Source organism: Brienomyrus brachyistius, chromosome 18 (assembly GCF_023856365.1).
Source record: "Brienomyrus brachyistius isolate T26 chromosome 18, BBRACH_0.4, whole genome shotgun sequence".
Taxonomy (NCBI): Eukaryota; Metazoa; Chordata; class Actinopteri; order Osteoglossiformes; family Mormyridae; genus Brienomyrus; species Brienomyrus brachyistius.
The window spans coordinates 18661707-18685653 of NC_064550.1; the positions used below are offsets into that span (position 1 = coordinate 18661707).

The 23947-nt window shown below is 45.9% G+C and overlaps 1 protein-coding gene across 1 annotated transcript in view; it reads left to right on the forward strand.

The window, feature by feature from the left end:
• Window positions 1-15983, forward strand: part of LOC125713007 (ubiquitin-associated and SH3 domain-containing protein B-like) — a 35458-nt gene extending 19475 nt beyond the window's left edge. The window contains exons 2-14 of the mRNA XM_048983687.1: window positions 4305-4358; window positions 4613-4799; window positions 5415-5604; window positions 6309-6478; window positions 7450-7658; window positions 8399-8543; window positions 8901-9021; window positions 9659-9781; window positions 9912-10004; window positions 10138-10282; window positions 10631-10737; window positions 11289-11398; window positions 11775-15983. Coding sequence (XP_048839644.1) covers window positions 4305-4358; window positions 4613-4799; window positions 5415-5604; window positions 6309-6478; window positions 7450-7658; window positions 8399-8543; window positions 8901-9021; window positions 9659-9781; window positions 9912-10004; window positions 10138-10282; window positions 10631-10737; window positions 11289-11398; window positions 11775-11912 — 1792 coding nt within the window. The 3' untranslated portion in view covers window positions 11913-15983. The remainder of the gene's footprint in view (window positions 1-4304; window positions 4359-4612; window positions 4800-5414; window positions 5605-6308; window positions 6479-7449; window positions 7659-8398; window positions 8544-8900; window positions 9022-9658; window positions 9782-9911; window positions 10005-10137; window positions 10283-10630; window positions 10738-11288; window positions 11399-11774) is intronic.
• Window positions 15984-23947: the final 7964 nt, after the last annotated feature.

Here is a 23947-nt window from a genome sequence, read left to right on the forward strand (position 1 = left end):
AAATGTAAATCATTTTTATAAATATTCATTAAAACACACCTTTTCTAAAACTCTCACAAGCATATTTTTTTGACGTAAATGGCTGCTGCAAGGATGTACTTGAAACTTACAGGGTAACTTGAAAGGGTCGCGTCATCACGTTTGCATCTTTGGCCAAACAGATGATCGACGCATCGCGGGAATAAGGAATTTATAAGGTGGAAGAGATTTTGCATGACAGCTCCATCTGATAGGTGAAACGTTTGCATGCTGCATGCGAATGCATGGTGCGTGTAAAAAAAAAAAAAGATTTTTTTTTAATTCCTCGTGATTTTTTTGCGAAGTGTTCGCCTGTTCTTATCGCGAGGACAATGAAAATATGTCAGTCAGTTCATGTTTAGATCCCAGGTGCTAATCTGTGAGTTTTGGTTGTCTTTGGGCATGTGTGAGACGCCTTGAGAGGACAGACCGCACGGCAGTCTCATCGGATCCCCTTCGGTTTAAGTTTCCGATCCATACTGCAGCATGCTTTGCCCTGTGGTCGTGTCTGGGAAGGTGCTGTATCGCAAACAGACCCTTAGCTTCATGCTCTGGCTTGCAAATATTCTGTTTCCACACGACAGCCTCTAAACGTGATCTGCATACATGGGCAGCATTTAAAAAATCTTCTTTCAGCTACTGCAAACTTGATTTTCTCTATCTGCTGTCAGATGTCTGGAAAGGAAATCTCTGTTTCTTATGACGCTGAACGCAAGAGCAATCATTTGTATGACCTTCAATGGGGCATTATGTCGATGGTACAGGTGGGTGGGGAGTGGAGCCAGCAGAGCTATCACATGGCCTTCAATGGGGGAGGGTAGCGATTCTGCACCGAGGTTAGAGAGGATTGACGTTCTCAGATATTGCTTCATTGACTTTCCTTGTATTCCATAATCAGGACCCCCAGGATTACAGCTGTGATTACAAGGCTTAAAGGACTGTGATCCTCAGATCCTGGCCAGCCTGCATTTGGACACCAGGGATCATTGATGGGTCCACTGTGCTGGGTTAGCATAAAGGGTCTTTGTTATGCAGCTCAACTCTGCTGACTATGCCAACTATGACCTGTTCTGATTTCGGTCATGTGACCTGAAGCCAACCATTCAGAGCCTTTGCAAAAGAAAAGAAAACAAAATGGAGATTCCAGGAGTGAGACTTTGTGGACTGGGGTTGGGGTGGAGGTGGGGACCTTGGGGAGGCCCTGATCAGCTGTTGTCGGAGCCCAGGCGTTTCTGTTGGTCTTTCTTGAGGAAATCGTTTGATTAGACCAGATTCGCTTATGCAACATTGTAAGAGCTGTCTGTTCGAAAGTAAACTGAAAACAGCGAGTGTTTTGACTGCATATTATTACCATTACCTGCTGGTGGAAGGAAGTTCCGAGATAATCTGGGCAGTTGTGGGAATCTGTCACTGTGGGAAATTGTTGCAGGCGTGTTGATGGGCTGCTCATTTCTCTCCAAACTCCAGTAGGAACCAGAGCTGGCCTGTCACACCACGCGCTCAGCGTTGTGACTCACCAAATACCCTTATTATAATAATATTATCAAGGAAAGAAGAGAGGGCTTGAGACTCAACTTGGATGGGGACCAGTACTCCGTCACTCATCAGCCCATTTATACATGACTCTCATTAGTTAGTTCCCGTTCGGCTAAAGGAGGAGACAGATGGTACGACTATCCACCGCGGATTGAGAAGTTTCATTCCTCCATAAGTACTAAAAACCGGCATGCAGTCTCATCGATCCCTGCATCATTATTTTTCCTCTCAGCACTAAGACCTGTACTTCGGCTCCTTCCTCGCGGCGACACGCTTCGCTGCTTATTCGCCGCTCCACGACATCCTCAAATAAGTGCCTTCTGGAATGTCATCAAAATCCATCCATCGCAGTCGCATCCCCCTAGGTCTGTACAGGGCTGTGTAAGCCGCTAAAGGCTAAAGCAGGAAACGGCAGAGAACCCAACTTACCGGAAATAGTTTCCAGAATGTTATTTCAGGGTTCCGGCGAAGAGATGCGAGAATAAATACACTTTTGGAGAAGAGGATGGGGGCTGAGTCTTTAAAAATATTTGCACGGTCATTTTCTGCAGTTCATATGTGTGATGTTATGCGGATTTTCTGATTCACACCTTGCTTGTCCATCGAGTCTTTCTCAGTCATATCGTAGACAGCAGTACCACATCCATTATCCCTAGGTATTCTGCTGCCCTGACGCTGTTGGAAATCACACGCGATTGCGAAGCCTCTGCCAGATGTCGTGCTTAAGCAGATGAGTAATGAGCGAAGCCAGATGTGGCACCTTGAGAGCCAATGACCTGTGTGAATGGTGCAGCTCTTCATCCAGTGAACTGCAATACGCAGTGAGCTGCAGCAAACTTGTGTGACACTGTCAGAACTGCAATGTGCCTCTTAAGTAAACTAAGTAGGTAGCCGATGCGAGTCTCTTTATTGAGTCCCTGTGTTTTGACCCGTTGTCACAATGATTCAAGTCTAAAAGTGAGTATAAAATCTGATTCAGAAATACTTAAAAAGAAGAAGAGCTTTGGAAAAATCCAAATGTAATGGGCCTTGTGATTGGGACACAGGAAAAGTAAAATTTGCCTTTAGGTTAAACCTATCATAAGAGAAATTACAACCGAGGAACTCATTAAAGATAACAAGCTCATTTTAACTTGTTAGAAATGCGTCCAGACTGATTTTCTTTTTTAGACAGGGGAAGGAATGGTATTATTATCTGTATGGCCTTTGGTGACTTTATAGTAGTATACAGTTACACTTTTTTTTTCAGCAAAATATATATATATTTGCACTCATTTCCTTCTGTGACTATATTCAAATGTCTGCAGGTGCATGCATGCATGCATATGTGTGTGCATGCGCACGTCAGCGTGCATGTGGAGCAGCATGTGGCTCTGTGGGCTAAGCCTGTGTGCCTGTAATAAGAAGGTCGCAGGTTCAAACCCAGCCTCAGCCTGTGGGTCCTTGACCAAGGCCCTTAACCCCCAGCTCCCTGGGCGCCGCTACGGGTGGCAGCCCTTCACAGACAACTTCCTCTATGGAAAAAGAGCAAGTTGTAGGAGGCGTAAAGACAATTTCCCTACGGGGATCAATAAAGCATCAATTATTATTGATTATTATCATTTCCTTCTGTGACTATATTCAAATAGTTGGAATAGTTTATGTTTGGGAGCTCAAGAGTTGTTTCCTCAACAGGGCTGTCACCCCGTTATGCTGTCTTGGGGGGGGGAGCAGTTGGTGCTAAGTCACAACTTGCTACCCCCCAGACGTTTTCTCCCTTGTCTGGCGTAGAACGAGAGGGAATTAGACCATCTGCTCAGCCTGTCTGCTGTTAGTTGATTCCTCTCTGTATGTGTGTCTGTCTCTGTGCCTGTGTGACTGATTGTACGGCTCGACTGATTTCACAGAGGACTTCCCTATTTGAGACTAGGTCAGTTTATCACAATTAGCCTCTTTTATGGAGTGGGGGGACGTGGGGCGTCATGCAGAGGTGGAGTATGAGCGCATGGTGTGTGTGTGTGTGTGTTGAGTCTCTTTTCCAGCCTTGCCTTTCCCTGAATCCCTGAATGGATGTTGGCTAAGGTTCTAAACGTCCCACTTAGCGTGGACAGCACCCCCCCCCCCCCCCCCTGGAGACACCGGCTGTTACTCGTCTTCAGAGGAGGCAGGGTGGGGTTGCAGATGCGGGGGCCATCCAGGAAGTGGCCCAGGTGACAGTGAGGAGCTATGCTTGGCGTCGGAGTGACAGAGTGTGCATGTGACCTTTCGGTGAAGGCCGCGTGACAGGAAAACATGTCTGGCTGCGAGCTCGATCTTCAGGGAGGGGGGGGGGGGGAAGCATCTCACACAGCCCCCACCTTAAGTGGCTGTACTGCTGAAGGTGTGGGTTTCGAAGGTGCCAGTTCCATCTGCCATGTGTTGCGGTGATTAATGTTTTCGGGGGCGATCGTAAGGGCTTCTGTAATAGTTGAATAATGAGGTTACCGCTCCTCTGCGTCACACACACCTATACGCAAATACACACACACATACACGCTGCCCTCCCAATCCCACCAAGTCCTGGGCTGTGGCTCTTACCCGCCCGCGTTCCATTACCCTGTCACATGAGAGCCGATGGAGAGGGGAGGGGCTTAATCGCGCCCTCAGAGCGGGCTGCCGTCGGTCGCCCTCCTCATCGGGCGTGGGTTTTCACACTCCGTGAAGTCCAAGCTCCTCCCGGCGTCCGAGTCGTGTCACCTCCCTGACTCCTGCTCTGTCTCTCTCGCCTGCAGACTGAAGGCCCTGGTGTCCACAGGGGTCCGGAGTGTGCAGGCGGCATGCGATTGGTGAGTTACTCATGCGTACACCTGTGCTTGCACACATTCGCTGCATGTACACAGCACGCACAGTGGGCCCCTGGTCCCGATTCAACACGGTTCGTAGCATATGGCTAACAGCGACAAGCTCTGTCCCGAACTATTCCGGTATCAATGCTGCCCCCTGCTGGCCGACTGTTTATTCAGCAGGCTCAAGATGTCAGAATGTTTAGGTTCTTCTCAGAATTGGTATTCAGAGACATTTCCTTCCGCATTGTCCACAGGCTGTTCTCGCATGTGGATGACCCTTTCCTGGATGAGCCGCTGCCCCGGGAGTTTGTGTTGTACCTACGGCCCAGTGGGCCTCTCCTGCACCAGCTCTCACACTACTGGCAGCAGTCACGCCTCATGTGTGGCAAGAACAAGGCCCACAACATCTTCCCCCACATCACCCTCTGCCAGTTCTTCATAGTAAGTTGCTGGGGGCGGGGTGGGGTTGTGGTAGCATTTCAAAATGTTCCAGAAGACTGTCATTCACTGCCTGACAGCTGTGGTCGGTTAAGGAGCTGCATATTTTTTCACTGTGCTTCGTTATCCAGTGTCTCAGTGACTTGCTTACCTGTGCATTATTATTCTTTAGCTGTGCTATGTTAGCATGTGTTTCAATGACTCCATACCTATGCACTTTAATTTCACTGTGCTGTGTTAGCCTGTGACTCAGTGACTCTGCTTACCTGTGCATTATTATTTAACTGTGCTTTGTTAGCATGTGTTTCAAGGACTCCATACCTATGCACTTTAATTTCACTGTGCACTGTGTCTCAGTGACTCTGCTTAACTCTGCATTATTATTATTTCGCTGTGCTGTGTTAGCCTGTGTCTCAGTGACTCTGCTTAACTCCGCATTATTATTATTTCGCTGTGCTGTTTTAGCCTGTGTCTCAGTGACTCTGCTTAACTCCGCATTATTATTATTTCGCTGTGCTGTGTTAGCCTGTGTCTCAGTGACTCTGCTTACCTGTGCATTATTATTATTTCGCTGTGCTGTGTTAGCCTGTGTGACACCCTCTGCATCCTGCTCTCCAGTGTGAGGATCAGAAGGTGGAGGCTCTCTGCGAGGCCCTGCAGGCTACCGTGAACCAGTGGCGAGGTCGTTTCCCCAACCCGCTGCCCCTGGAGCTCTACACGTCCTCCAGCTTCATCGGCCTCTTTGTGGAGGAGAAGGTGGCCGATGTCCTCAAGGCCTTTGCTGCGGACTTTGCTGCCACTGCCACAGGTAAAACAGGTGGATCGCCTATGTAGGGCAAGGGGCTCTTCGCTTATTTGATGTTTTTATATATTTATATATCTGTATGTATATTAGAAATCAGTAGTAATTTGTATATTTTTTTATCTTTATTTATCTCCTATTCGCTATTGCTATTTTTCTTGTGTGTATCACTTAGCTGCATTGTCCAGGTAACCATAATATCCAGCAATGCAGGAAAGCGTATGTCCAGCAGTGTGCAACAGTTTACGTAGTTGATTGTGCCACATTTAACAGCAATCTATTGTCTGAATAATTACAGTGTAGAAAAGAGTACTGTAGTGAGCTATGCTTTTTAAACATTTTACTTGAGTGTGCTTCACATGTGTGGGAGTGGGATGGGATGGACGTAACACAACAATTAAATGCAATAAATAAAGCTTTCATTTCATGGAGGATGGGGGGGGGGGGATCCAGTGGCTTTTGAGATGGATGAAAGTAAAATCAAAAACCCAAATAGACTCTGCTGGTGCTGCATCTCCTGGGGTCTGACCCTTCTAGGGGTGGAAAATAATTAAGTTTTAGCCATGGGGGATAAAGTTAAATGAACTGAATTAATTATCATCACCCTCAGTCGGCAGCCCTACGCCTTCTCCCCCCAGGTTACTCTTTTATGCCGGCATTTTGTGTTGTTATGTCTCCAGTACGCTTCCCTGTCCTTTTCCCCGCCACAGATATCCATGTGGAGCCACACAAGAAGCAGCTCCATGTGACCCTGGCCTACCACTTTCAAGCCAATCACCTGCCGTCACTGGAGAAACTGGCCAAGGGCATCGACGTGTCGCTGGGCTGCGATTGGCTGGCCGTGCTCTATTCCCGGGACATCCGATTCGCCAATCACGAGGTATCCCGTCTTATCTAACCCCTGTGTACCGTATCTGACTTAAAAAAAGAATACTTCCATGATAATTTTTTTTAAAATTTTGAAAACGTATTTTAATCCATCCATCCATTTTCCAAACCGCTTATCCTATTGGGTCGCGGGGGGTCCGGAGCCTATCCCGGAAGCAATGGGCACGAGGCAGGGAACAACCCAGGATGGGGGGCCAGCCCATCGCAGGGCACATTCACACACCATCCACTCACACATGCACACCCATGGGCAATTTTAGCAACTCCAATTAGCCTCAGCATGTCTTTGGACCGTGGGGGGAAACCGGAGTACCCGGAGGAAACCCCACGACGACATGGGGAGAACATGCAAACTCCGCACACATGTGACCCAGGCGGAGACTTGAACCCGGGTCCCAGAGGTGTGAGGCGACAGTGCTAACCACTGCAGCACCATGCCGCCCCCGTATTTTAATCAAATCCTGTTAATCATCAATCTGCTGTATGTCTTCTTCGTAGCTGTTACGATTGCTGAATGTGAAATAATTCTTAAGATATAAAAAGACTGAGCATCGCTGGCCACTGCTTGTATGTCATAAGACGAGCTCAAAGGACCTTCAGAGTTACATTTTCCCTTAGATGTTCAGGCATTGTGTCCCAGAAAGAAAAGGACTGGCCTTAAGCAGCACGTGTAAGATTCAGCTAAGTGTAACGATGCCTTTTAGTCACTGTATTCTTTTTTGTTTTTGCTAGCTGTAGCGGGCATGTTAATGTTTTAGCACTTTAATCATCAACATGGCTGAGAGAGACCAGGTTGGGTGGCTTTTATTCAAAGGTTCAACAGCGGCGATGCCACTGGTTGGCATTAAGGGCTGACAGGAGGGTTTCTGATAAACACCAGGCCGCGGTTCGGCTTCTCAGGCGGTGTCACGCAGCATTGTTATTTTTTTAAGCTTGTACTAATTTTGATTGATCCCTGTGCAGACGCTGAGGGTGATGTACCCCTACGCCCCGCAGAATGAGGATGAGTTGGAGCTGTCGCCGGGCGATTTCATCTACATGTCACCGCTGGAGCAGAACAACACCAGCGAGGGCTGGGTGTTTGGCACCTCCCACAGCACGGGGGTGTCCGGCCTGCTACCCGAGAACTACATCAGCCGGGCAGACGAGTGCGACACCTGGGTCCTCCATGGGTCAGTCCCCCGAGGCATCTCGATCAGCCCTCCTTCTGGAGCCCTGCCCACAGAGCTTTCTGGACTCAGCAGTCTTGTGTGACTCAGGAAGATAAACCGCTGTGCTTGTGATCGGAAGGTTGCCGGCTGAGTCCCATAAACACAGCAGAATACTGACAACTGAATTGGCCCTTAACCCCCTGAAATTCTCGCTCACGGGAGTTTTCTTTACACAAAAAAGTTCTGAGGATAGAATGAAAAATGATTGGTTCAGAGAGATTACCAATCAGATTGTAGAGGAGGTTGGTCCAAGCAACTACAGAAGATGGGACCAACCAATCAGATGTCGCAGTCCCACCTAGTTGCTTGGACTCACCTCCACTACAATCTTATTGGTTATCTCTCTGAACCAATCATTCTTTATTCTGACCTCAGAAAATTTTTGTCTAAGTGAAATGCTCCGGGGGGGGCAAGGGGGGGGGGGGGGCTAGACAAATGCTTGACCCCGTGCTTGGACCCCAAGCTTTGCTCTGAATTGTATGAATTGTGTTTCAAAGGACAACGAGATGGGAAATGTGAAAAGAAGCATTCTGATGTACTCGAGCACATAAAAGCATCATTATATGATTACATTTTTGCTTGTATAAAGGACAAGAGTGTCCGGAGTCATCTGAAGGTGCACAGTGTCCAGTGAGCTCGGTAGCTGCTTGGTTTGTGTGGGGTGCTATGTTGTGTTTGTGATACGCTTGTTAATGGTGCAGGTCCTACTCCTTCGGCTCCGCCTCCCCTTCTGCAGCGTTGGGCGCCATGGGCGGGGCCTGTGATGGGCAGCTGGACAGTCGGCACCTAGAGGAGTCCAGCCTAGGGGATCTGCACACTTTCAGTAACATCTGTCACCCGTTACAGGTACTGCACCACAAAACTGGGCAAAGTCAGTGAATGTGAAATATATAGTTATACGCCAGTAAACACATGTATGTTTCTGTTAAGTCCGTTCAGCCTCAGAGCGGCAATTGAAGCTGACCACCTGTTTGGGTTGTGCTCCTGTAACCTCAAGCAAAATACTTAGTCTGAGTTGTTCATCACAATAGCCTTATTAATGAAAAGTATCGATTGTAGGCTGGTTAGGGTGAGCATGTCGGTTAAACAACTCAGTGTAATGGAAGCATGAAAGTGCTGGATGTTTGTCATCAGTAACTGAGACCAGAGCGAGTTTCAGTGCCACTGTGACTCCGGCTTCTGTGCCGGATCGTCCCACTGCAGGGGCTACAAACCAGCAGCCAGTCGCAGCTGCCCAAGCGCTGCCTCTTCGTCTGTCGTCACGGCGAACGGATGGACGTGGTGTTCGGGAAACACTGGCTCAACCAGTGCTTTGATGCCAAAGGTGAGAAGCACCTTGACCAGAGCGGAATGGGCCGCACCCAGCCAGACTCTGAGCTCCCACATCCTTTAAATATCAAGCACTATGGAGGTCTTTCATCTCATTAGTGTTCACCCACGGTCCAAAGTTACAGGGGTCAGTGCGCAACATGCAGTGCATTTTACGTTTTGAAATGCACAAGTGTGGAGGTAAAAACCGATTTATTGGTTGAACAACTTTCTTCCACCAGTTTAATTAAATATTTTGCTCAGATGTGACCCAAGCCACCATCATTAATTTAGAAACTATTGTTAACTTGAAGTTTCCATTTCCATCGCCTGTAAATTCTGTTGTGTGTCTGGAATTTTAAATAACGTTAGTTTTAATTAAATATTATTACAGTGCATAGATTTACTCCTCTGATTCGCCTAGCTGGCACTGTGGGGGAGTGGTTACAGAAAATTAATCTGCACCCTTCTGACCAATCAGATTTGAGAATTCCACAGCATTCTGCGCCTTATTTGCCCCTGAATGTTCTGCTTCGCTCATTGGATACCAGCTTCTGAAATATAGCAGATGTCCGCGTACGAGTTGGAAATGGGCGCGTGCCGCAGCCGGCTGTTAAATGCGACGGCGCTGTGCGTCGGGTGTGCCGCTGCAGGTCGCTACGTACGAACCAACCTCAACATGCCGGCTAGCCTGCCCCCTCGGATCGGGGGCTACCGAGACTACGAGAAGGACGGCCCTATCACTGTGTTCGGCTCCACGCAGGCCAGGCTAGTGGGTATGTCTGCGCTAAGCGCTAATGCTAACAACACCGGTAATAAAGGCTTGGGTCGAATTTCCTTTGGAGTCTTACATCTCTTCTCTTCTTTTTTTTTGTTTTTTTTAAATTTCCTGTGTGTACATCACAGGGGAGGCCCTGCTGGAAAGCAATACGGTGATACATTTTGTTTATTCCTCACCATCCCTGCGCTGTGTCCAGACCGCCCACAGCATTCTCAGAGGTACAATACGCAATGTGCTTCATCCTCTGAGAGTGCCATCCCCCCACACACACCCTTCTCTGTGCTGAAGGAACTTCATTCAGGAGGAAGTACAGTAACGCCCCCCGCCCCCCCCCCCCCCCCCATCCCCCAGGCCTCCAGCAGGATGGGAAGCTGAAGATCCGGGTGGAGCCGGGACTTTTTGAGTGGACCAAGTGGGTGTCGGGCACATCGCTGCCGGCCTGGATCCCCCCCGCGGACCTGGTTGCGGCCAACCTGAGTGTCGACACAACGTACAGGTGGGGAACGCAGCAGAGGCTGAGTGTGCTGAGCGCCGTGGGGGCTGGCTGTACCCCATCAGGCGTTTCACTCTTTATTAGGGTAAATATTATATTTATTAGGCAGATGTATTGCTTTGGATAAAATAAATGTATAATTAAGAAGGCAGGGTCTGCCGGGGGCAATTGGGGGTTAATTGCCTTGCCCTGGGGCCGAACGGTGACATCAATCTGTTGATAACTGGATTTGAACCAACAACCTCCTGGTCATGGGTGCAACATCCTAACCTGCATAGCTGCATCCCACCCCGGTGTCTGTATAATTTCATGTGGCCGGTGCTAATATGCCTGCATTCCCTCCTTCCCCAGACCTCACATACCCATCAGCAAGCTGGGCGTGTCTGAACCGTACGAGACCTACATCAGCCGGAGCTTCCAGGTGACCAGGGAGATCCTGGCCGAGTGCAAAAGCAAGGGTAAGCCGCCGCGGCCGTTTAACGACACAGCCGAGCCGCTCCCATGTAATGACTGCTTTCTGCTGGTTTTAGTTCAGTCAGCCCCCCGTGTATTTACGCAGTAAACCGCCTTCCCTGCTGTGTCAGGGGCGGATCAGGATCTAACAAACAGCTGCCTTCTAAACTCCCCGGCGCTGTGGACCTCGGAGCCCTGGAATTATCTTTCTCCAGTTACTGTCACGTCAAGTAATGCTGCCATCTCACCTCTGAAGGAAAAACCTGCAAACAGAAAATACAGCACAAATACATTCATCGGTGACTCCCAGATGTGTTTGCTAACACATGTTTTGACCCAGAAGTGGATCCCGCATCAGTACGACAGAAGAAACCCTCTGTCTGTATAACAAACACGATTAATAAAAACGATCAGGCCAGTTCAGGCTAATTAACGTTTGTTTTTTGCCCTACACTTGCGTTGCAGCAATTATTGCTTGAAAGTTACTCTTTCTGTATAAACTTTTAAGGCTTCCTGCACCTTTCTGCCCCCCCCTTCATGCTGGGCCCCCATCCAGGGAACAATGTGCTGATTGTGGCCCATGCCTCGTCCCTGGAGGCCTGCACTCGCCAGATGCAGGGCCTCAGCCCACAGAACTCCAAGGACTTTGTGCAGGTGGTGCGGAAGGTCAGTGCCTCTTTGCCTCGTTCGGGTCCGCCGGCTTCCTGTTCCGCTTTCCTCCTTTATTCTGTCATCCTTTCTTCTGTTTCTGTCCATCTGCTTTCTATTATGTAAATGTGCGTCCCTCCCCCCCCCCCCCCCCCCACACACACAAACGCCTTGTCGTTCTTTTATTTTGATAAGTTTCACTCAGTTTGTTTCATGTAGTTCCTCTTTCTCAGCGTGACCTCCCACTTTTTAAAGAAAGGTTCGGCAATGTGAGAAGCAGACTGAGACGGATGCATGGAAAACGTCGTCACGGTCATCGTGGGGACATGCGTGTGTGTGTCTGTGTGCGTGTGTGTGCGTGACCTTACAGCTCTGTACCTGCCCTCCCTTTCAGATCCCCTACCTAGGCTTCTGTGCATGTGAGGAGCAGGGCGAGACGGGGGTGTGGCAGCTGGTGGACCCCCCCATCCTGCCTCTGACGCACGGGCCGAACCACAGCTTCAACTGGAGGGAGACCCTGCTACAAGACTGAGCCCACAGGGCGCCCGAAACATCACGCCAGAGCCCCTGTGAGACCCACACGCACAGGACTGGGATCCACGCCCTGCCCCAACCTTCTGCTTCCTCAACTTCTAATGTATTTGACTCTCAAATTGGACCCAGACAGCAAACTGGATACCTGACCGGTCTCCCGCCAGCTGCATTGGAGGCCCTGCAGCGTAACGCGCCCTGACATCATCGACATGCATATGTAAACGTACAAGCCGGTTCCCTGCTTTGAACATGCGTGTGCGAACACGGGTATGAGCGGCTGTGCGTTTCGGGAGATGAGCAGAGCTGTGGAACCGCGGCCGTGGGCCCATGCACCCGGGTTTGACTGTGACTGCCGATGCAATGTGTGACTGCCTGGTAGCCCCGCCCATGTTCGAAATGCCCCATGGCACAGGTGCGTGGAGATGAGTGGCGGTAATTCTTTTCCTGTCCAGCTGTCAGTAAATATGGGGACCCCTGCTGGCCAGTAAGGGCAATGGCAAGTCTTGTTGCGCTTCTCTGCTGATCTGATGGGTCACATTTTCAGTTTGGGTCACCCCTCCCATCTGCCTATTCACCTGGCTGCTGTGAGTCCGTGGTCAGAAACCGTGCGAAGCTCCTGAACTCTTTTTTTTTTTTTACCCCAAAATTCCAAATTTCCAAAATTTCAAAATTGACACAAATTCCAGAATGTACCATAAAGTTGTGGAAAGCACAAAAATGGCCCTTTGACAATCAGACATGGATATTTTGATAGTTTAGTAGCAGAATCAGAGTGGGAACATATTAGTTTTCTACTTTATTTTCGTGTGATTTGTTTCAGATTCAGAGTGACTGAAGGGTTTCAGATTCATACAATTAGGCATTTTTTTTTACAGCAATTCAAATAAAGTTTGTTTCCCTCAAGGGTACAACAGCCATGTTCCACCTCCAAATTTGAACCTGAACCAGCCCCAGTAGGTGAGTTCACAGGCATTTCTGCACAATGTGGGAAAAAAAATAGCAAGCTTAGGTTTTTTCAGGAGGGAAAATTGAGAGGAGGCCTCTAATTTGTATCAGGAGGGGTCAGTCTACAGGAATACCCAAATTTAACCCATCTCTCTTTTGTAAATAATAGCTTATCCGGCTTATGCTATGGAGTCTATTCCAGGGAGTGTGGTAAGACAAGGTAAACCCTGGCCAGGACTCCAGTACGGCTCACTGACATGCAAATCTGGGTTTTGATCCAACTCGTAGCCCTGCGGGGTTTGAGGCACCGGTGCTACCGACTGAGCTGCAGTCCTTTGACGTAATTCTCGAGAATCTCAGCCAAGGCGGTTTGGCCGGATCCTGGCAGCCAGAGTAGGTTAAATGTGTCGTTTAGAAAAACCATACCTGCAAGGGGTTCCGCTCATAGAAACCTTAGCTGGAAATCAACAACTCTGTACACGCTTTAGATACTTATCTGTTACTGGGCCTGTTACACGCACACGTCGTATTTAATTGACTTGATAAGTATTTTTGAGTACTTTGGTCACTGGAAGTGAGTCATGGACAATATGGAGATTTGGGAATATTGCAGGCTCGAAAATTCCAGACCCTGAATGTGGCTGATGAGAGGTGAGAGACCTTTATCCCTTTCATTATCTTGTCTTCCAGACCCATTCAACAGATTTGCTGTGAGTTTGTGCCTCACTGACCCCCTCCCGTACAGAAAATGATTGATTCCATGCTTTCTTTTGGCTAAACCAAGTCATTTTTTGGTTATCGACCCGTTGTGGTTCATGCTGGGCAGGACTGAGTCGCCTTTGCCTGCATTCCTTAGTCTATTAGAGCAGGTTTCCAAGAGGCAAAATATCAATGTTGAAACATAATTTTAAAAAATTACTTCTGGTTGACCGCTTAATTTTAGCATTCATCCCACACGCTGTGTGTATTTACTCTGAAATTAGTTTTTTTTAAGCTTTTATTTCTTATTTAAGCCTATAGAGTTTTTTTTTCACATCCAGTTGGCTAGAACGCGTGAGTGATCTTCTTTTATTAAATCTCGCATTTCCCTTGGCCAGCAAGTGGGCTAATCGCCAGCTTCTGTTCAGCCTCAGCTTCTGCCGGTGTCCGTGCTCCACAGCATGGTGCTTTTACACCTTGCATTCAAGGTGCAGGATGACTTCACAGGAGCAACGTAAAACCCATGTGATCCATCGTGCTGGTTTGGGGAAGGTCTGCGCCGTCTTTGATTATTAATTAGAAGTAGCCAAGGAGGAGTGTGTAGTCTTCTGCTTCAATGCTCACTACCTCTAACGGTCCTGGCGCCCGATTCACCAGGCAGGATTTCTTGCTTAGCCAGATAACTTGCCAGAATTAAGTTAGTCTGGGCTAAATGCAAGTTGATGAAAATAAAGCCTATTTAGCCCAGAGTACCTTAAATCTGGCAAGTTATCTGGCTAAGCAAGAAATCCTGCCTGGTGAAACAGGCCCCTAAACAGGGACTTGGACCCTAAACAGTGGATGACAGCTGGGATGTTTGTTTCTCTAACTTAAAAAAAAGAGAGAGGTTTCTAACTTTTTGCCACAATGCACTCGAGTTACGAGAGTTACGAGACATCGGAATGACAAATTTGTTTCTGTGCTGAAAGGAACAATAATCCAATTCGGTTCTATACCATGATTAAAAAATACGTTCAATTCAAAATATTAATATTTTATGATGCCAAAGTATTGCGGAAATAGAGTAGAATCAGTCGATATTATCAATTTCAAAGTTTACTTCAACAGGCCAACAGTGAAGCAGCAGGAAACTGGTATCGAATGGTACTACATGCTGTAGAACTGAACCTGTACATCCCTTACGCGTTGGATTTCTTTCATTCTAGCATATCATGATACTGAATGATGCCACGCTGAACGGTTCCTATGTAATGTGAGACAGGGGAGGCCTGACACCACCATACAGACCAGTGTCAGACCAGTGCCAGACCAGTGCCAGACCAGGCTTCAGCGGACAGCGGGCAGCCTTTGTGCTTCCTCATAGTAAAACTTTGTAAACCACATAGTCCAGATCTTTGTGGGAGTGGCAATGAGGGGCTGCTGTGTGTGTTTCCTGCTTAAACGTACACCACGAGCAACCGTTGACTTCACAGTATAATGCGTGAATTCGACAACTGCTAATTGTAATCGGACAGACAGGCGTTCTAATGTGTCCATCCTAACTGTACTGTTGTAGAATATATATTGTCCTCTGTTCTGTGTCCCTGTGTTGAGCTATATGCCTTTGTAGCACTTCACACTGACTAATATATCAATGATATTTAGTTACATACTGCTTTGTTGGAGCAACTTCTTAGTCTTATTAAGACTTATGCCGTACATATTTATTAAATCACTTGAATGGCAGTTATTGATTATGCAATTTGATTTAATCCCTTTATAAAATATGAAGACCTTTGAAATTTGGAGATCAACCACACACACACACACACACACACACATATATATATGGATATGCAATATTTCAATACATCAATACATAAAACTTCCATTGGTTATTTATATATACTTTAGAAAAGTAAAGCCTCTTGCCTATATATGTGACCAAAAAAGAAACACAGAGTTGAATTATTTTCCGTTTATTTCTTTTCTGTTGAATCAGTGGTTGATTTTTCCATTTTCCACCCCACTTACATCATTTTTTTGCTTCCCTGTTTGCTCTGTCATAAATGTGTTAAAATGAAGGATTTTCACCTGCCTCGTGCTTACTGAAGTTCATTAAATTGCAGTCACAGGTTTGCTCCGTACTTGCGTAAGCGGACGTGACAAAGAAGGCGAGTGTAAAAGACCCGACCCCATGGCGATCTCTTTACTTGAAAAGAAAAGACAAAAAAAGAAAAACAAGAACAACAGCAACAACGACAACAAAAGGTGTTGAATGCTTTATATATTTAAATTATTGTTAATTTTATATGCAGCTGCAAAATAGTGTTTTTAAAGAATGTGTATTCTATTTTGTTGCAAATGATTGGTAATGACTATTATAATAATTTTCTGCTTAAGGAAAATATAAATTATGTTTGCAAATAAATGTTTATTGCATTAATGTGTGTCATTTTTTGTTAGGAGGAGTATAATGATGAATTTTAGCAGACTATTATTCACTGAGTAATACTTTCGCAATTCCACTTGCATCTGCGTCCAGCCACCCGTTTCTTTCACATTTATCCAACAGAAGGTCGCAGTAATACGCTGCCATTAGATGGCGCTGTACACCGGCATGACGACGTAACGACGAAAAGAAGATACGCATTTGCGTTCAGTGATTTTGTCATATCTTCAGTTTAGAGCTAATATTTTTAAGTTTTAAGTTTAATTAATCAACATAATTTATAGCAGCAACTACGCTATGCTCATTAGCGAAAATTATAGTCGAAAATCTTTGGGGGAAGAGAAGTTAGGAACAGAAATGTCGGTTAGTAGGGATAGTTTCACATCGTATGATTGTATTTTCTGTTTTTGTTTTCGAATGTATCGAGGTTACCGACAACACGTTTTTGTCGTTTGGATAATTTTAGAAATTGCATAATGCAGTTTAGCTAAGAAGTAAGTATTGCAGTCGGCTGAATATCACATGCCATACAGTTTGTGACGCTTTCGCTGATTTTTTTATACAGTAGTACGATTAATATAAAGATGTCATATTTTCAATAGTATTATAGAACTACATTATTTATTTACTTATTTTACTTTACCAGGGCAACAGTATGTACAGGTATGTACCATTTTAACGGCAGAAATAGGATGACATCCATCGTCTGCAGTGTGACGTAGTTTTCGCCAATAACGTGTAATTGCGGTAAACAACCGCTAGATGTTGCTAAATGCGCACAATTATGTGCAAACCAGCACGAACCTTATTTTGCCAGTCGTTGCACAAAGGAAACGTCTGAAATCCTTCGAATGCTGTAAAACGCTTCCGTAAGCTGATGGCTGCAATGAGGTCGCCATTGTCTCTAGTGTATTCTAATCTTTCTGAATGCTGTATCTCAGACAGGGCCTCTGGACAGGCCTGATAAGGAACTAAGGTCCTGTGGCCTGTCAGCACTTCTGGGGCAGAACGGGCAGGGCAGCTTTGTGAAAGACGTGTCTGTGCCTTTTTTTCCTCCCGGAGATGAGGTGAGCTTTCTACTCAGTGGAGATGATGAGCTAGAAAGATGAAAGAAAATAGTGGGTGGCGAGTTGAGAAAAGGATAAATCTCATGTAGCGCTGTTTCCCAGGCTGCCCAAAGTGTTGGAGATAGCTCCTCCTCCACCCCCCTCTCTCTCCCCCCCCCCCCCACATTGGCTAATTTCACCCGATGTAGCGGCTGGCACTCGCGAGGGGCTCCAGTTTCAGCCAGCCTCAGCGACAGACGGTTTAAAGCTGGGCAACGAGTTTATACTGGAGCCAGCCAGGGACATGCAATATCTGTTCCCCTTGTCCTGATGTAACCTCTGCTTTCTCTTCATCTTTCTATATCTGATCCTGATGGTCTTAGATCCAAGTGTATTCAGAAGGAAGAAGCCTTATCCTAGAAAAGCCCTTTCAATCTCGAGAAACCAGTCAAAATTAAACTAAAAGAAATTTAAAAACTGCGCTGTCTGGGGGAAACAATGGTTTTTTTGTTGAACTAAAAGCAGATGTGCTCAGGGAGGTCGGTAGCAGAGCCTGTTCTCTGTTGAGGTTTGCAGTGGGAACCCAAACAATGAATGGGTTGGTCTGCTGATGTGTACCTAAGCCCTGACTTCATTTGATCCATGGTGACCTATAATGAATGACTTGCGCACTGATGATTTATACGCTGCACTGTCAGTGTTGTGCTGTACTTCCCAAGTCCTTAGTTAAGTTGCTACTTGTGGATCGGAATGATTTGATTTCCTATGGGAATATTGAATAGCCCTGCGAATTAAACTGTTTTTATTCCGAATCCATCCAAAAACAGTGTTGGTCTATATAGTTCATGTTTAGGTAGCAGGTAGCATAATAGTAAAGAATTTGTAACCAAAAAATGTCCGGCTCATGTCTCAGAGCAGATACTTCTCCGGTTTCATACAAAAAAATATTCAGCTGTATAAATGCGTAGAAGTTTAAAACTGCATAGTAAAAGAAATTGCTTTGATTAAAGGGTCTGCTGGGCTATAAATATGGATCTTAAGTCACTAAACTTATGATTAAGTCATTATCCTATGATTCCAATTTGGATTCTGTATAACAAGGAGATAACCTACCAGGCTAAAAAGTTAATGTGGAATAAAACGCATCACTGTATTATATCCAATCAAATTGCATCCAGTTCTTAAACCCAACACAAAGGGCGTCATTTACAGGCTCGCAGAGGAAGCTCAGCCTTTTCCTGTGCACTGAGATACGTCTGAATGGTGTGTTTTATTCTAAAATTGTCAGGCATTGGCAGGAAAATTAGGATGTGCAGGAGGTAGATCTTCATCTCATTGTATGCATGCATTGAATAATTTAGGACAGCTTGTGTCAGTTCGTTGCCACATGAGTTAAAAGCACATCTGTATAATACCACAGGTATCCGGACCGACTGTCGCTCCGGGATACTTTGATATCACCGCTTTTCAGAATAATGAATAATGCATGAAGAATGCAGCTGAGTTTGTCCTCATCACTATTTTGTTTTCCTGATGTTCTGATTCTATATGAAGATTAATATTTGTTTTTTTTTTTGTTGTCGTTGTTTAGTTCCATGGCTGCTTTTCTGTGCTGTTCTTTATAAACGCTGCCAGCTGGTTCCTTTTTTTTTTTGTATATGGTCTCTTAAACATCTATAACAATCATACCCTGTTGGCGTTTGGTAAGGGGAATCGACCTTTGCGGCATTTGACTGAGCCTCATCTGATTGGCTGCCCGTTTCGCTGGCCTTGGCCAAGCCAATCTCCTGCTTGAGATAAGGGGAGCATTAGGGGCCCTAATCTGAGCTCTGCATGAAGGATCAGCAGCCTTTCATTATATTTATTAATTGTCTTGAATGACGTCCCAATCAGCTTAGCCCCGGCTGTTGGCGATCTGATTCCCAGAGTCCTTATCTCTGTCTGGACTAGTTGCTGACTCTGACAAGCTCTGGCCATGGTTCCTAGCCACACACACTGGTTTTATGCTGAATTTCATCCCCTCTTTCCCCTGAACCACAGCTCATACACACCATAGAGGATGCCACCAGCCGTACGCCGCCATTTTTGCATTTAATTTTGGAGTCGGCCTGTAAAGCTACTGCTGAATCTAATTTGGGGGTCGAGCATTAAACCCAGAAACCGCTCGACCGCCGCGTTTAAGAGGTGCTGGACGGATCTGCTCGCGCTGTATTCCTGTATATGTGCCCAAAAGCTAGAAAAATGTGATGATGCAAGGGGTTATTCAAAGCCATGAAAATATTCTGGGGAAAACAAAAGAAGAGTCCACCGTGATAATCTACGGTCTAATTAAAAAGTAGCATTTTGGGCATAGATTTTGTGCCACGACGAGGTAGAAAAGATACAAGGCATAACCCTTCAACATGATGTTTCCCAGTGTTGCATCTGCAGTAAGTTTTACCTCCAGGATGTAGCTTAACAGCACAGCTATGTTTGATGCTCTGATATTAACTGGCTCTTGAAGCACTGGGCTAATGGAAAGTGACTCGCTAATGGAAAAAAACTTCCAGCTGCTGGTTAAGTGACATTTCTTAGTGTAAGCCGACCTTATCAACTCAAACTGGGGGTGGACACGAGCTGAACGAATATGATGTCACAGGTGATTTGCAAGCTCACCAGGCCTGTGGCGGGTAATCATTGGCTGTCAGAAGGTCATTACATTAACTAACCCACATGTGGATGGACAAATTACCGATCGACATTATCTGATTGTTCTGAAATTCACCGTGAGATGAGAGTCCCTTGATTCCATGGCTGCTGCCGGTCAGGAGTCATGGATACAAATGCTTGTTAATGCTGACAGATTATGTTGAAGAGTCCTGGCATTATGGAGGCTGTATCGTTGCCTGTCTTGGCTCAGCAGGCTAAGTCTCTGTGCCTCTGATCAGAAGCTTGCTGGTTTGAGCCCCAGCCTTGGCAGAACAGTCACATGTCTGTGGGCCTTTGCAAGGCCTTTGACCCTCAACACCAGGGGTGCTGCATGTTAGCTGACTCTGCTCTGTCACCCCAGGCTATATAGAAGATGAAGTTAGTGAAAAGAAGTATTCCAGTGTATCTGTAATTGTGCAAATAAAGTGTGCTTGTTTTGTTCTGCTGTATTGATCTTAATATGACCTTTGACCTTTTGGAATGCGTGTTGCAACGGTGGTGGACCATTCCGTATGCACTCCTGGATATAGAAGATGGCAATAATTGTGCGTTGCGTGTATGATAGGGATGACGGGGGCAACCAAAAGGATTCCAGAGAAAGGAAAAGAGCGGAGGTCATGTTACTGCGTCTTTCCTGCGGTCGGCAGTAGACGTCCACTTTCGGGAGGCAGGGCGCAGCGAAGTGAGGCGATGGCGTTAGCATCGGTGGTGCCGCGTCTGTCTGGGCCGCATGTCATTTTGGCATCTCCCTCATCAATTGCGTCTGTAGCTATATCGACACTATCAGTGCCATCGCTTTCGAGAAGCTGTTCCTCATTACGCGTTTGCCGGCCGCCATCTGATTCTTTAAAATGAGAAAATCTACAATCCTTCTGTTGGCTTCGTAAGCGCTGACCTATTTCTGTGTCCTCTCTAAACAACATAGCACTGCATGGACTAATCTGTGTTTATTTGAAAGAAACAAAATCAGCAAAGACCATTTTATTTACTTACCGTACAGCTGGTGTCGGGGCCTGTGGGAGAGGATTCTCCGTGCCATTAAAGAGCTAATTCAAAGGTTGCTGCATTTATATTGATATTTTAATTTGAGGAAAATTGAAAACCAGCTTTTCCTCATTTGTGATTTAACTTCGATGCTGATATCATCCCTGTAAAATCATCCTTCCACATCCCCTAACCTGCTCGTTAATATGTGTACCTGCCATGTCATAAAAAGCAAACGTCTTCACGCAGTTGTCATATTCAGGATTCAAGGATATTTCTGTGGCATCTTGCACAAGCATCTTGTCCAGCTTTCACTTTATAAATAATTGGTATGAAAAGAAGCTATTACACTATTGAATTGCTTTTCCTGTGACAGTTTGTGGACAATAAGTTGTCAAAAAGAAATACAAAGGCAGCAATAGGCTTATATACAGCATGTGAGCAAATTGAATCAGTCTCATATTACTTTTATATTATTTTGTTTTGCTTTAGTTTGTAATTCTTCTTGTTAAGTTACCAGTGTGCGAAGTTGCAGCTCTGGTAAGACAAAAGGCAAGGACTGTCGTGCCTGAAAGTCTTTGAAAAGACGAGGGTTATTGGAACGAACTGGGAAAGAAGCGAGGGACAAATGTAGCCAAACGACATGGAAGCGCTGAGGTCATACCGTCTTTCCGCTGTGGATTTCCAGGGAGCAATAAGATCTACACAACACCTGAGAAAATTAATGGTAGCACTCGTATTTAACTTTTAGTTTACTTAACTGTTACCCGACCAATGAAAGTTAGAGCAGCAACAGCATAATATATTTAATGCCACAGTTCCTGACACAAATAACACTGACGTTACCTAACATACGACGAATAGGTAGCGTCGTGTACGAAGTGCAGAAACAGCTCTATCTTGATCATGTGAGTTACAGTGTGTTTATGCGTGTTAAAATTCCTCTTTTAATCTTCCTTAATTTTAAAAGGTAAATTCTAACCCTTCTGTGGGATTCAGACAGCGATACTGAAGCCTGCGGAGGAGCATTCTAACATAAGAGGCATCAGCGGGTACCAGGCTCCATTTCCACCTACAGTACTGATAAAACAGTGAATCATTTTGGTCGTAGAGGGAGCTGAAGGAGAGACTCCGGCTGATTAGATAAGCAGTCTCATTACTTGGTGTCCGGTACATTCTGGTAACTCCTGAGTCTTACTGGGACCAGCTTTTTAGTACAGATTTTAATTCACACATGGCCAGTCGTGCCAAAACAATCATTGTTAAATGAAGAATTTGGCATAACGTTGTTCTCCGGAGTTTTCTAATCGCCCTGAACCGACAGCTTGATTTTTTATGTGCATTTTTCACTGATCTGCGGGTAGATTCACAATTTGCTTGTATCTTGTTTCGTTAAACGTTTTGGGCTCAAGAAAGTAATGAAGGAGTTTAGGGACATTTACTTAAGTGTGGTTTGTTACTAATATGTTGGCTAAAATAAATTTCATGTATAATTTTTGCAATAGCATTCTGTACTATGACCTTCTCGCAAGAACGGCCTTGTGCTACCCAAACGTTCCCATGTTCTACCGGCAGTTTTTGACAGTTCAGCCTTACCAGAACCACGGTTCCCCCTCGATGGCTGTTTAGCTGTACTGACACTGTGGACTGGGACCTTAATAAATGGATACATATGCAGACTTCTGGACCTTCTGTTTAGATGCCTGACGGCAGGTCAGAGGTTGTCAGCAGGTCAAGGGTCATCTCAAAATGCCTTTGATCAATGGCCGTGTTTTGAAATCTCCCCCATTTGCCCCCGGATGTCTGCCTTAACAGAAGCAGGGGATTAATTTGACCCCCCCTACAGGTGCAATGATGGGAGGTGGGGGGGGGGGGCGTGGGGGGATATGGTGACTAAATCTTAAATGCATTGGGGTGAGGAATACTCCCAGAATTCAACGTTGGCCTTATTTTACTCAGAAAATATTTCCAAAAAACGTAACTGCCTTGAACTGATTACTGATTTTTGCCTCCCTGTATCCATATGGCTTGTTGGCGTTAGGTACATATGATTAGCACTTCAGTAGTTCCAGGGCCTGTGTTTCATTGGTTGGGCTACTGCTGAGCATTTGGGTTTGGTTTCCAGCATTAAGATTGTGTGTGTTGATTGCCTTGTTGGAGAGATGAATAGTTCTGTCGTGCTTTATGTATGTCCTGTCCTGTCCTGTAGTCCCAGCTGCCCAAAAACCCTGTTAATCAGACCTACTTGGCAAGTCAACCAATTGGAGGCTCTCTTGCTCCTAATTAAGAGGGTCAAGTTAATTTACAGTACATCTGTCCTTCTGCTTTTCTGCGCGGAGGGAGAAAGAGCAGCTTTGTCGGGCATGACTCGTCAAAGGCCGTGCTTTGTTCTTCATGCGGATCCAGAGCATCTACAATGCGGAGAGCTTGCATAAGCCCCCCCCCCCCCTCCCAGAGTATTTGTAAAATGGAGGTGGGTGAAGCCACTCGCATTTTGGAGGTTTCTGCAATAGTTTTGTAAAAGTCCCTTGCGAGAATTTCTCCTGTAATGATGAGCAACCCCCCTCCACATGTATATTCTTTGCGCTTTCCTCTTTTTTTCTGCATAAATGCTGCACCCCTCCCACATTTCACTACAAGCACTCTTTTGTCTGCTGGTTTTCCCATGACCTTTGACCTTGAGGGCTGCCGTCTGGGGTTGAGAGCGAACGCCTCCTCCCTTCCTTTGCCAGACAATCCACAATCGTACAGTGATCCGCAGACGCGTAGGTACGCACACATTCACGTGTGCACGCTGCATGACATCGGCACTCGGCATCTCTCCGCGTGCATATATAAATGCAAGCGCCTGAATCGCATTTTCAAAACTGCGGCCTGCATTTGTTTGCTGCGTTTTTTTTTTTTTTTAATGGCTGCAAGCAGACATCTGTGGCAGGTGAAAGGGGGACACTTCGCTTGCATTTTTAGTTATGTTATCTATCCACTATATTTCTGAAAAGGTCGACTACACTTCTTAAAAGAAAGGTCTAAATTCAGTGAATCATTTATGTGTTTACAAGACGTCTTCCTGCAGAGCCATGGGCTGTGACTTGGGTCTCTGAAACCTTTTAGATCGTGTTTACAGATCTCGCCTTATGCCTGCACACACTTGACCACAACTGGTCCCTGCTGGCCGTCCTTCATCTTCACCATTTTCTTCTCTTGTGTTCTCGGCCCATTTGCTTTTTTCCCTCCCTTTGA